The 13,547-nt window shown below is 35.8% G+C and overlaps 1 protein-coding gene across 9 annotated transcripts in view; it reads right to left on the bottom strand.

The window, feature by feature from the left end:
* Positions 1-13,547, bottom strand: part of TANC2 (tetratricopeptide repeat, ankyrin repeat and coiled-coil containing 2) — a 471,789-nt gene that overhangs the window by 219,757 nt on the left and 238,485 nt on the right. For all 9 annotated transcript variants that reach the window (XM_017950844.3, XM_031657665.1, XM_031657666.1 and 6 more), the window contains one exon: positions 8,696-8,882. In XM_017950844.3, the coding sequence (XP_017806333.1) occupies positions 8,696-8,882 (187 nt within the window). The remainder of the gene's footprint in view (positions 1-8,695; positions 8,883-13,547) is intronic.

Raw genomic sequence — 13,547 nt, 5'->3', positions numbered from 1 at the left:
GGCAATATGTTAAAATCCTGTCTCTACAAAAAAATACAAAAATTAGCTGGGTCTGGTGGCATGCACCTGTAGTCCCAGATGCTCAGGAGGCTGAAGAGGGAGGATCACTTCAGCGGGAGTTTGAAGTGGAGATTGCAGTGAGCTGAGATTGCAACACTGCACTCCAGCCTGGGAAACAGAGAGACTCTGTCTCAAAAAAATTAAAAAAAAAATCAGGAAGAAAGAAAGAAATCAGTCAATAAATAATACATGATATAAGGATAGGTAAGGAAAACAAAAAATGTCATTATTTGCAAACAATATGGTTGTGTATGTAGAAAACCACAAAAAACCTATAAATTATTTAATAAGAGAATTTGCTACAGTGCTGAATACAATATACAAATCTCTACATATTTCTATGCAACAGGTAAGAAGTATAATGAAATAGACATAACACTGACAAACGCATAAAAATATAAAGCATCTAGGAAAAAAATCTCTGAAAGGATATACCAGACCTTATTGAAAAATTAGAACATTTTATTGAAAGACATTAAAGAAGCTCTAAATGAAAGAGATAAAAAATACGTTCCGGGATAAGAAGATTTAATATTGGAAACAGTTGTAAATTCATCACTCATTGATCTATGGTTTCAATGCAATTCTAATAAAAATCTCAAAAGGGGTTCTTCATGAATTTGGCAAATTGATTCTTAAATTCATTTGGGAGAAGAAAGGGTACAGAATAGCCAAGAATCCTCAAGATGATTATCAAGATAGGGGACTTTGTTTACCAAGTATCAAGACTTATAGCGGTTGTAATTAAAGACAGTACAATATTGTTATAAGGAGAGACTGATTTACCAATGGAATGAATAAAAGTTCAGAAAAAGACCTAGACATTTATGGAAATTTGCTTTTGGCAGCAATACACCGCATATGAACATAGTAATGGAACTAATTATTTGTATAGAAAAATATAAATTTGTACTCTCGTACCAATTCTAGGTGATTTTAAGGACTTAAATGACAAAGCAAAGTTTCACAAAAATGTCAAATACAAAGGAAAAAATAAAAAAAATTGACATTAAAATTAAGGCTTCCTATTAAAAAATAAAGATTTCCTTCAAATCTGCAAGAAAAAGGCAAATCACAATAGGAAATGAGCAAAAACTTGAACAGGCATTTCACAAAAGAGGAAACCTAAATGGCTAATAAATATGTGAAAAGATTGTTTAACCTCATCAGTAATCAAGAAAACACAAACTAAAATTGCAATTAGATAACTTTCATATTATCCAGATTGGCAAAATGAAACCTACAATATCAAACATGGGAAAGATCTATAGCAAATGGAACATTCTACAGTATATTGCTTGTGGCAGTATAAATTGGTATAATTTCATAAAAGATGAAATTATTTTATAAAGGTGAAAGAGGCACATTTCTAATAACCTGACAATTTCACTTCTAAACATTCTGAATCATGCATATGACTAAGGACACAAGCTCAAGAATAATCACAGCAGCACTATTTGCAAGAGCAAAAATCTGGAAACAACTCAACTTTTCATCAACATAAATGACAAAATTATATTCATACAGTAGAATATAATATGGCAATAAAAAACAAGCAGACTAAAATGCAACAACATGAATGTATCTGAGGTACATAACACTAAGCACAAGAGAAATCTGCGGCCGGGTGCGGTGGCTCACGCCTGTAATCCCAGCACTTGGGGAGGCCGAGGCGGGAGGATCACAAGGTCAGGAGATCGAGACTATCCTGGCTAACAAGGTGAAACCCCGTCTCTACCAAAAATACAAAAATTAGCCAGGCATGGTGGCAGGAGCCTGTAGTCCCAGCTACTCGGGAGGCTGAGGCAGGAGAATGGCGTGAACCTAGGAGGCGGAGCTTGCAGTGAGCCAAGATCACACCACTGCACTCCAGCCTGGGTGAAAGTGCCAGACTCTGTCTCAGAAAGAAGAAAAAAAAAAAAAGAAATTTGCATAAATAAGCTTTCAGTTATATGAAACTGAAAACATGAGATCTAAATAATAAATTAGGGATACAAATGTGGCAAAATCATGAAAGAAAGTACTGGAATGATAATCACAAAATTCAGATGACCTCTCAGAGTAGGGTATGAATAGAGAAATGGGAAGACATACAGAAGAGGGCTTTAGAGGGCTTTAGAGTATAATACAGGTCATTTTTGTTATAGGGTAAGAGAAGTAGTCAGGTATTTACCAAATTCTTATTGTTTATACCATATACATATTAATAACTATTCTTTTAAAAATGTTTTACTGTGGTAAAATATACACGACATAAAATTATTTTAGCCATTTTTAAGTGTATAATTCAGGCACACTAAGTATATTCACAATGTTGTACAAACATCAACATTATCCATCTCTAGAACTTTTCATCATCCCCAACTGAAATTCTGTATCTATTAAGCAATAACTTCCCATTTCCACATCCCACCAACTCCTCATGCTGCTGCAGCCCCACTCAGTATTCTCTACTCTACTTTTTGTCTCTATGATTTAGCTATTCTGGTGTTCCATTCACATGAGTGGAATAATATGTATCATACAATCCTTTTGTGTCTGGCTTAATTCACTTAGTATAACATTTTCAAAGTTCATCTATGTTGTAGCATACATCAGAATTTCACTTCTTTTTAAGGTGAATAATATTTCATTGCATGTATATGTCACATTTTGTTTGTCCAGTCATCTGTCCATGTTCGTTTGTATTATTTCCACTTTTTGGCTGTTGTGAAAACGCCACTATGAACATCAGCATACAAGTATCTGTCCAAATCCTTGCTTTCAACCCTTTCAGGTATATACCAAGGAGAGAAATTGCTGGATCATATGGCAATTATATGTTGAACTTTTTGAAGAACTGCCATACTCTTTTCCACAGCAGCTGCATCATTTACATTCCCAGCAGCAATGTATGAGAGTTCCAATTTCTCCACGTCCTTGCCAACACTTGTTATGTTGCACTTTCTTTTTATAATAGTCATCCTAATGGGTATAAAGTAGTATTTTATTTTGGTTTTGGTTTGCAATATACTGTAGAATGTTCCATTTGCTATAGATCTTTCCCATGTTTGATATTGTCAGGCTTCATTTTGCCAATCTGGATGATATGAAAGTTATCTAATTGCAATTTTGTGTTTTCTTGATTACTGATGAGGTTAAACAATCTTTTCACGTATTTATTAGCCATTTAGGTTTCCTCTTTTGTGAAATGCCTGTTCAAGTTTTTGCTCCCTAAAGACTAGTGATGTTGAATAACTTTTCATGCGTCTATTGGTCATCTGTATATCTTCTCTGGAGAAATGTCTATGTAAGTCCTTTTCCCATTTTTGAATTGGTTTGTTGTTGTTGTTGAGTTGTAGGGGTTCTTTATATATTTTGGATATTAATCCCTTATCAGATGTATTATTTCCAGTATCTGTGGGTTGTCTTTTTGCTCTGTTTTTTTTTTTCTTTTTGAGATGAAGTCTTGCTCTGTCACTCAGGTTGGTGTGCAGTGGTGTGATCTCAGCTCACTGCAATCTCTGCTTCCTGCCTGCAAGTGATTCTCCTGCCTCCTGAGTAGGTGGGATTACAGGCTTGTGCCACCATGCCTAGATAATTTTTATATTTTCAGCAGAGATGGGGGTCTCGCCATGTTGGCCAGGCTGGTCTTGAACTCCTGAGCTCAGGTGGTCCACCTGCCTCAGCCTCCCAAAGTTCTGTAACCTGTCCCACAGTTACAGGTGTGAGTCACAGTGCCCGACCTTTTTGCTCTCTTGATAGTATCATTTGATGCACAAAAGTTTTAAATTTGTATCAAGTCCAATGTATTATTTTCTTTTGTTGCCTGTGCTTTTGGTTCATATCCAAGGAATCAACACCAAATGCAATGTCCAAAGATTTCCTCCTATGTTCTCTGTTCCTCTCCTATATGAAATCCATGAATACAGGATGTCTTTCTATTGAAGTCTTAAAAATTTCTTCAGCAATGTTTTGTAGTTTTCAATGTATGAGGTTTTTTTTTTCTTTTTTTGCCTCCTTGGTTAAATTTTGAGTAGTTTTACAGTTTTTACTACTATGCCTAGGTCTTTAATCCATTTTAATTTTTGTACATGGTAGATGGTAAATGATCAACTTCATTCTTTTGCATGTCAATATTCAATTTTCCCACTACTAATTGTTGAAAAGACTGTCCATGCCACGTGATCTCAGGACCCTTGTCAGAAACCATCTGACCATATATGCTAGAGTTTATTTCCGGTCTCTTTATTTTTGTTTATTTATTTATTTTTGAGACAGGGTCTCGTTCAGTTGCCCAGGCTGGAGTGCAGTGGCTTGATCTCAGCTCACTGCAACCTCTGCCTCCCAGGTTCAAGGGATTCTCCTACCTCAGCCTCGCCAGTAGCTGGAATTACAGGCTCCCACTCCCACGCCTGGCTATTTTTTGTATTTCTAGTGGAGACGGGATTTCACCATGTTGGCCAGGCTGGTCTCAAACTCCTGATCCGTCTGCCTCTACTTCTCAAAGCGCTGGGATTACAGGCGTGAGCCACTGCACCTGGCCCCCTATTTCTGGTCTCTTTATACTGCTTTGATTACTGTAGCTTTGTAATATGTTGTGAAATCAGGAAATGTGAGTCCTCCAGTTTTGTTCTTTTTCAAGATTGTTTTGGCTATTTGGGATCCTTTAAGATTCCACATGACTTTTAGGATGAGTCTTTCTTTTTTTTTCTTAAATAGAAACAGAGTGTCGCTAGGTTTTCCAGGCTGGACTTGAACTCCTGGCTTAAATGATCCTCCTGCCTCAGCCTCCCAAGGAGCTGGGACTACAAGTTCACACCACCATTCCCAGCTGGATGTTTCTATTTCTGCAAAGACTATTGTTGGGATTGTGATACGAGATTGCTTTAAATCTGTAGATTGCTTTGGTAAATATCGTTACCTTCTCAATATTAAGTCTTCCAATCCATGAAGACAGGATATCTTTCCATTTAAGTCTTAAAATTTCTTCTGCAATGTTTTGCAGTTTTCAATGTAGAATTTTTTTTTTTGCTTCCTTGGTTAAATTTATTTCTATTTTATTCTTTGTGATGCCACTGTAATGAAATTGTTTCCTTATTTTTCTTTTTGGATTTTTCATCTTTAGGATATAGAAATACAACTTGTTTTGGTGTTGATTCTGTGTCCTGCAACTTTGCTGTAAAAATATTTTTATTTACTCAATATTAATTTAAAATGAATGAATCCACACATTGATGCGCATTTATGTAAGTTAGAGATACATTTTGCAGTCATGGCATTAACATCTGCCACAACTTCTAAACAAATAAATATATACATTTTTATATCTACAGAAGGAAGCCAAATGTGGGAAAAATATTTACTTCTATTCTTTAATCATTCTCATTTTCCTTTGTCTTCTCAACTTTTGTCAATTGTTGACCAACCTTCTGCACCCCTTCCTTGAAATGTGTCTCCCTTGGCTTTGGTGGCATTGCACTGCCCAATTTTTCTCCTATTTATCTGATTACTTTTTTTTTGGTGTCCACTGGCTCATTCTTCTCCCACTTCCAATTCCCTGCTCTTTGAATGTACTCTAACATTATGTGCTCAGTCCTGTTTTCTTCTCTTTTTCTTTTGCCTTCTTTAGATTATTCTTTTCCCAAAACTTTACCTATTTCTATTTGAATGACTCCCCTTAACAAGTATACAACAGGCAATGAGCATATGAAGAGCTGCAGAATCGCTACACTAATGAAAGACATACGTATTAAAATGAGACAATTTTACAACCATCAGATTTACTAAAATCAGAAAGTCAGGTGACACAGGTCTACAGTTGCATATATGAAACTCTGAAGATATTTCAAAATACAGAATGTCTCATATTTTATTTATTTATTTTTCCTTTTTTTTTGAGACGAAGTCTCGCTCTGCCGCCCAGGCTGGAGTGCAGTGGCCGGATCTCAGCTCACTGCAAGCTCCGCCTCCCGGGTTTATGCCATTCTCCTGCCTCAGCCTCCCGAGTAGCTGGGACTACAGGCGCCGCCACCTCGCCCGGCTAGTTTTCTGTATTTTTTAGTAGAGACGGGGTTTCACCGTGTCAGCCAGGATGATCTCGATCTCCTGACCTTGTGATCCACCCGTCTCGGCCTCCCAAAATGCTGGGATTACAGGCTTGGGCCAGCGCGCCCGGCCGTCTCATATTTTAAAAAAGTAAAAAGGCACAGATACTGTATATGGCATAGGGAATAGTATCCTGTAACCATGTATATTAACATTTCTATAATAAAATGTATAAACAGTCATATTTAATAGGATAAAGACTGTAAGTAGCCTCATCTTAGCTCAGGTAAGATTTTACAGCCAAATGAATTTGATGTAAATTTATATTTTAAAAAACCTGTGGTTTTAAGAGTTTTTGGATTTTAGAACTGGGCTAGCTAGTGTCAACAAAGAATGAGAAAAGAGAAAAGAAGCTTTACATACTGCTGATGAAAATGTGAATTACTGTAACTATTCTGGATAATAATCTGGGAGTACTTCATGAAGTTAAATAATTATATGTCCCATGACTCAGTAATTCCAGCCCTAGGCATAAACTCTAGAAAAGGTTTGTACAAATGGTAGAGGAGTTGGAAGTAACCTAAGTGTTTGCAAGTAAAATGTGAAGAATATGTACATCATCAGAAGCAAGAAATCTGGTGTTCATACAGATTTTGAAAAGCAGAATAAGATCTGTATTAACATGCCACTTTATAAATTAAAATCACAAATATACACAAACAACATATAATATTCAAGGATACATTAATATTCAAGGACTTATATAAATATAATAGCATGGCTGCAATTAAATGGAATTGAGGATAAAGGGAAAAGTAATAAACTGACAGGGGCTTTGCACAGACCAATCTGTATATACTGAGGAGTATTATTAATTCAGCTCTCTGCACCTGGGGCCCAGAGAGAAAGAAGAAAAAACATAATCACTTTTGTCTACCTAGGTATAAATATAAACCCATACATTCACATGTGCAATATCATAGATGATGGAACACATTCATTCCCCATTTATGCTCTACTCCTAAATACTTAATTGGGGTTGGCATATACCATAATTTTGGAGGTCTGAAGAGAAATCTAGCCATACATTAACATTTAATTACAATTATTTTTATTACCACTTATGTTCTTTCATCTTCTTTATTCTACGTAAAGCTGCTGGAGACTATGACACTGTCATCATCTGGTTGTTAGGTAGAAAAGGAATACCTAGAAAAGCCATTTATCTTTTGGACAGAAGCCCAGTTTCCATTTTATCTTCTCACAGAGTATAAATATATAGCTTTATACTATTTTAAAATTCTTATCTCTGATTAGAAAATGTACACAGACTTATTTGCCCAAAGGAGTCTATTGGTAACTCCATTATTAAAGGAAATGCTATTTTATTTTTAGCATTTTGTAAATGCCAATGGTATACAATAATATTCAATATCTGAATCATTATACAACCATAAAAACTGAGAAGCCCCAGAACTACGTTCTTCCTCTACTCTTATCTCCATACCTAACTATAAGAAGAGCATTAGAACAGTGTCCCAAAGAGTAATCACAATACTTTAATATTTTCTGGTTGTCAAAATGCATTAGTAGGAAATATTACTCTAGAAAGATCACTCAAAATCTTTAATATGATGAAAGATTTCCTGAGCCAGAAATATACTATATGATTTTCATAGCAAGAGGTGTTGAATCATAACAATACATATAAACAATGATGACCTATCTCCTGAACATAAATTAGTCTCCAACAGTCCACATCTGGCTCTGATGAAATGTTTACCTAGAGTCCACTGGAGATAATAAACTACATAATATCCCATCAGCATTGTCTTTATCAGAGTGGTTTTAGTTTCTGCTGCAAACTGTTAATTGGGTTGAAGATTATTTAGATATATTTCTAGGACTAAGTAGTCAACTAGGATCTTTGATTAAAAAAAAAAAGTATGAGAAAATTCACAAAGGAAAAATGAAATGGAAAATTTCTTTGCTTGAATACTTCTCTAAGTTTCGAGTTCTCTTTATGCCCAAGCTTGCCATAAAAATGTATTCGTATAAGGTTTCAAATCATAAGCAAAGAAATACCATTTTTCTACTTTGCAGAAGGTAAAAAGACAGGGCTTATTGACAAGAAGGAAAACAAAATCTAAAGGGGCTCCCAAAACTAATTAAATAACTAATATATGGTTTGCACAAATAGACCCAGAACAACTCAAATCATAACTCTTTTGCCACTTAATCTAATCTTACCTTTCTTTCATAAAACTCTCGACTATACCAGTAAGGAATGAACTTTTTCTAAACTACTTCTGTTGGTAGACAGCTGATGTACATGCATTTACAGGAAGAAGTGGACATAATTTTTTTTTTTTTAATCCACTCCTTCTTATCAGGGAATATCCTGGTAAGGAGTGGTTAAGTAGGGAGGAATACTTTTCATTTTGTTTACCCTTAAGTTTCTCTCTCCAGTATCATTAAAAAGACCAGGAAAGTTTTACATATACATCTCAACAATTCAAAAGCAGAATTTTTGAAAACCGTAAGCTTGTGTAATTATTTTAAAAAGGAAAAAAAAGACACAAAATTATCAATATAAAAACCAACTCACCAATGATGCCACTATCTCTGCTTTCAAGGGTAGAGGTTGGACTAGTAACAGCCCCATAGCTGCAGTCCTTGGCAGTTGCATTTGTACTGATGGGTGGGAGTGTAGAGCAGGGGCTACTGGCTGGTGGAGAGGCAGTGCTGCTAGTCAGGGTGGAACAAGGACTTATCCGCTGGGTGATTGCTGAGGTCTGAAAAATCGGAATTATGAATAAGTAAGATAATCTGACCAGCTGTTAAAGTATATTTTAAGATAAAATAAGTGCTCTGATGAAAAAAAAAAAAACCTACATGCATAGCTTTTACATTTATTAGGCTCTATTTGTTTTTGCTTTCTCGGATAGGGACTTTGGGGTTTACACATTAATGTGAAACTCGATGAACCTAACATTAACAGAGACTGTTGCCAGTTTTTCTGCCTACGAAATTTCCAGTGACAAGTGCCCTATCATTGCCATTCATTAATAGAATAGAGAAATTTTTTATCAAGCACAAGTTTTCCCTGCTATTTGCAAGTTTTCCTTGCAATCAATAAACTTTTTGAAAGACCTGGAACTTTGGATTGTTAATCATTTTCTTTCTCTTTTTTTTATTTTTTTTGAGACAGAGTTTCACTCTTGTTGCCCAGGCTGGAGTGCAATGGCGCAATCTCGGCTCACTGCAACCTCCGCCTCCCGGGTTCAAGTGATTCTCCTGCCTCAGCCTCCCAAGTAGCTGGGATTACAGGTATGTGCCATCACACCCGGCTAGTTTTGTATTTTTAGTAGAGATGGGGTTTCACCATGTTGGCCAGGCTGGTCTCAAACTCCTGACCTCAGGTGATCCACCCGCCTAGACCTCCCAAAGTGCTGGGATTATAGGTGTGAGCTACCGTACCCAGACAATAATTTTCTTTAGATGGAAGGGAAAAAATAATCTCTATAGCTGGAAAGAAAAAAAGTTCTTAATGCAAGGAAGTGTCTTTTTGATACACAGGAAGCTGTCCAGAGACAATACATGAATGCAGGGAAAAATGCCTTATTCTAAAAGTTTGTCTAATAAAACAGAATATTAATTTAATACAAACCTAAATTACTTCTCTGTAACAGCATTACAGCCTGAGATCACTTTGTATCCTGAATGATTCTTACACTTGAAGTTATTTACTTTTTAAGTTTTGTTGTGAAGGAATAAATAGTTACTAAAAAGGTTGGTGATAATATATTCTGGTTTACCTAATTTAATGACAATTCACTTTTCTTCAACTCTTTCTACACAAATTATTACAATTGTGAATAAAACTATATTTTTTCAAACACTAAAAACACTTTATCTTTTTTTTTTTTTTTTTAAATTTGAGACAGAGTCTCACTCTGTCGCCTAGGCTGGAGTGCAATGGCACAGTCTCGGCTCACTGCAACCTCCGCCACCCAGGTTCAAGTGATTCTCCTGCCTCAGCCTTCCGAGTAGCGGGGATTACAGGCACCAAATACTGCGCCTGGCTAATTTTTGTAGTTTTGGTAGAGATGGGGTTTCACTATCTTGGCCAAGCTGGTCTTGAACTCCTGATCTTTTGTTCTACCCACCTCGGCCTCCCAAAGTGCTGGGATTACAGGCATGAGCCACTGTGCCCAGCCAACATTTTATCCTTTTTAAAATTATTAAGTGATCAGCAGCAAAATTACTTGAAGACGCATTAATGATAAATTTAACATTTTTAAATGTTAAATTTAAAAGAAACCTTTCTTTCAACTTCTTTACAAATAGAGTCTCTATTCATACTCTTTCTGCTAGAATTTAATAAATGGAGAATATGTTGATAACTAGCTATGAGAATATTAAGGCTCTTCAACTCATCCTGAGACGATTTCCAGATGCAGTCCCTTGTATTTAATCATCTGTGTTGAATCTAGGCTTTGATTTTAATTTAAATACTATAACCAGGTTACAAAAGATACATTAGACTCAATCAAGAACAAGTGACATTCTCATTACCCTTCAACCAAGTAAATCTTTTCAATCGTATCAATAATATTAGAATCTGATTTTTCTTAACAACACAGTAAGCTCTCAAATGTATCCAAATTTCTCTTCTACTATATGTTACCTCTCCACAGAAGAGGAGAGTTTCAATTTTTAAAAATCTCTATTTTTATAATATTATGCTGGTCTACCAGAGCAATGATTTTTTTTTTTTTTTTTTAACCTTAAAATCTTTTTTCCCTTACAGAGCAATGACTCCTAACTAGGCACACAGTAGTATCACTTGTGACATGTAAAAAACAAACATGCAAGCTCTCTCACAAAATTGACAGATACTGGGCCCCCACTCCAGACTTACTGAATTGGAATCCTTCAGGTTAGAAATGTGGCAAACAATTTTTAACCTCCCACTCCCATTCTGAGACACATGTGGGTAGATGAAATGAACTGTACTCAGGTCTTTTACATTAGATATAGCTATAGTCATCCCATACTTGAAAAGTTTTAGGCCCAGCATGGTGGCCTATGTCTGTAATCCCAGCACTTTGGGAGGCTGGAGGAAGGTGGATTGCTTGAGGCCAGCAGTTTGAGACCAGCCTGGCCAACATGGCAAAATGCCATCTCTATTAAAAATACAAAAATTAGCTGGGTGTGGTGGTGCATGCCTGTACTCCCAGCAACTCAGGAGGCTGAGGCATGAGAATCACTTGAACCCAGGAGGTGGAGGTTGCAGTGAGCCAAGATCGTGCCACTACACTCCCGCCTGGGCAACAGAGTGAGACTCTGTCTCCAAAAAAAAAGAAGAAGAAAAATTTTATTATGGTATGAATCTATTACTTTTATAACAACTCATTTCTGTTCTTAGACAAGATTCTCATTCTGTTCTTTGTGAAAGAAAATCATATTATATGCATAATATTGACAACGTGGAGGTTAAGCCCAAACGACACTTACTTATTTTTACTCTAAGTTATTTTCTGCACATATCACAGAATGTATACTTTAAAAGCTTTAACTGTAAAAGCAAAGCTTAAATATCAAGCCATTTAGAAAACAGAAAATTGTTTATGGCTTATGACTTAAAAGGCAGGCCTTATGTTTATTTAAGGAGACTAGTTAATGAGCTAGAGAAAGACAACATTTATTCTCCATGCTGTAGGCTAAAATGGACATCTATTTAAGCCACTGCACTTCCTAAACCTTTGGGTGTTTTTCCCATTGCCCTTAATGTCCTCCAGAAGAATCCTAAGAAAGCTCCTAATCTGGATCTCTTAAAGGTCCTACAAATGCACAAGGTAAGTATTTTTAGTAGAGACGGGATTTCACCATGTTAGCCAGGGTGGTCTTGATCTCCTGACCTCGTGATCTGCCCGTCTCGGCCTCCCAAAGTGCTGGGATTACAGGCTTGAGCCACCGCACCCGGCCTAGATTTTCTACTTTTCTAAAATACACATTTAAATGTGGGGTCAGATATATCCGTTAGCATATAGGTAAGTAGCTAAAGAGGAAATTAATAAGGTCCATTTGAATACCTTGGAAACTACTGAAAGAATAAAGGGGTCAGGTGAATATCACTTTCATGCTTTTGTTTTTCTGCAGAAAAATGATGCATGCTGACTTGCATTAGATTCTGTCATCACTATTTTGAGAATATCATCACTACATGATCTTCCTAAGCACAGCAGTTTATCTTTGTTAATATACTGTTTAGCTCAGAAGAAAGTCACCAAATTAACATGACCTCCTACTTCTTAATAATCTTCTTGAGACCAGAAATTCCAGGGATCAATTCAATCACTTTCTTGTGTGGTTCCAAGATAGTTCCAGCGTATATTACACTGCAAGAAGGCTCATTGAGCTTCACTATTAATATTTTACATTTGTATAAAGCTTAACAATTTAAAAATATTTTTATATGTTATCTCATTTACTCTTTATCAACGTGGTATGAGAGGCATAATGCATGTTATTTCCCCCACTTAAGAAATGTGAAAATGAAACCAATGAAAGTATGAAAGCTATGATGTAATTTCCCCCAGATCACACAGTTGCTGCATATATTTATATACTAATTATATTGCATATTATTTTATACTTTTTATTTATATGGCATTTTACAACTTACAAAGGATTTTCATATTCATGATTTAACTTGATCCTTTCAACAACCCTGTCAGGTGTTATTATTTCATATTACACTGGAACAGTATGGTGTGGCTGTTAAGAGCACAGCTTATAAAAGCAGACTGCCTGGATATGAATACCATTCCATCACTTTCTGGCAGTGTGTTTCCATCCCTTATTTGAAAATTGGAATATGAGTAAACTCCATCACACTGGGTTGTGAAGAAGCTTTAACGAAATAGTGCAAGTAAAATATTAGTACAATAATTGGTACACAGTAGGTATTTAATAAATGTCAGTATTATTACCTATGAAAAATATAAAGCTCAGAGACGTTAAGTGACATGTCCAAATTTACAAAACGGTAGGTGGCAGAGTTGGAACTAGAACACAAATTTTCTCCCTTCTGGTTCAATGGCTTTTCTATCATACCATATTGCTTTAATTATATTAAATCAATGATACTGCTCATTTACTTAAGATTGTTATTCAGTAATGTTCAAGTAAGGCGTACTCCATAGACTTGTGACTTTACACAGAAGTCACTGTGACATGCAGAATCTCAAGAGCAACAAGTACACATTTTATAATCCAAGGAAATGTAGCTGTGTAGAAATGACAGGGTCCTTGAAAAATATTCAGGTTATAAGATATAAGACATCAAGTTACCTGGTCATTATTAGAAAAGTCACATTTTAACCTGACATGAATATCAAGAAATGAGAGGTGAAATAGACGTTTCATTGATCCCAATTTTTAAAAATCCCTCA

This window comes from Papio anubis, chromosome 17 (genome assembly GCF_008728515.1).
Source record: "Papio anubis isolate 15944 chromosome 17, Panubis1.0, whole genome shotgun sequence".
Classification (NCBI taxonomy): domain Eukaryota; kingdom Metazoa; phylum Chordata; class Mammalia; order Primates; family Cercopithecidae; genus Papio; species Papio anubis.
The sequence above is the reverse complement of the archived record's forward strand: the minus strand, read 5'-3'. Positions and strand labels throughout refer to the sequence as shown.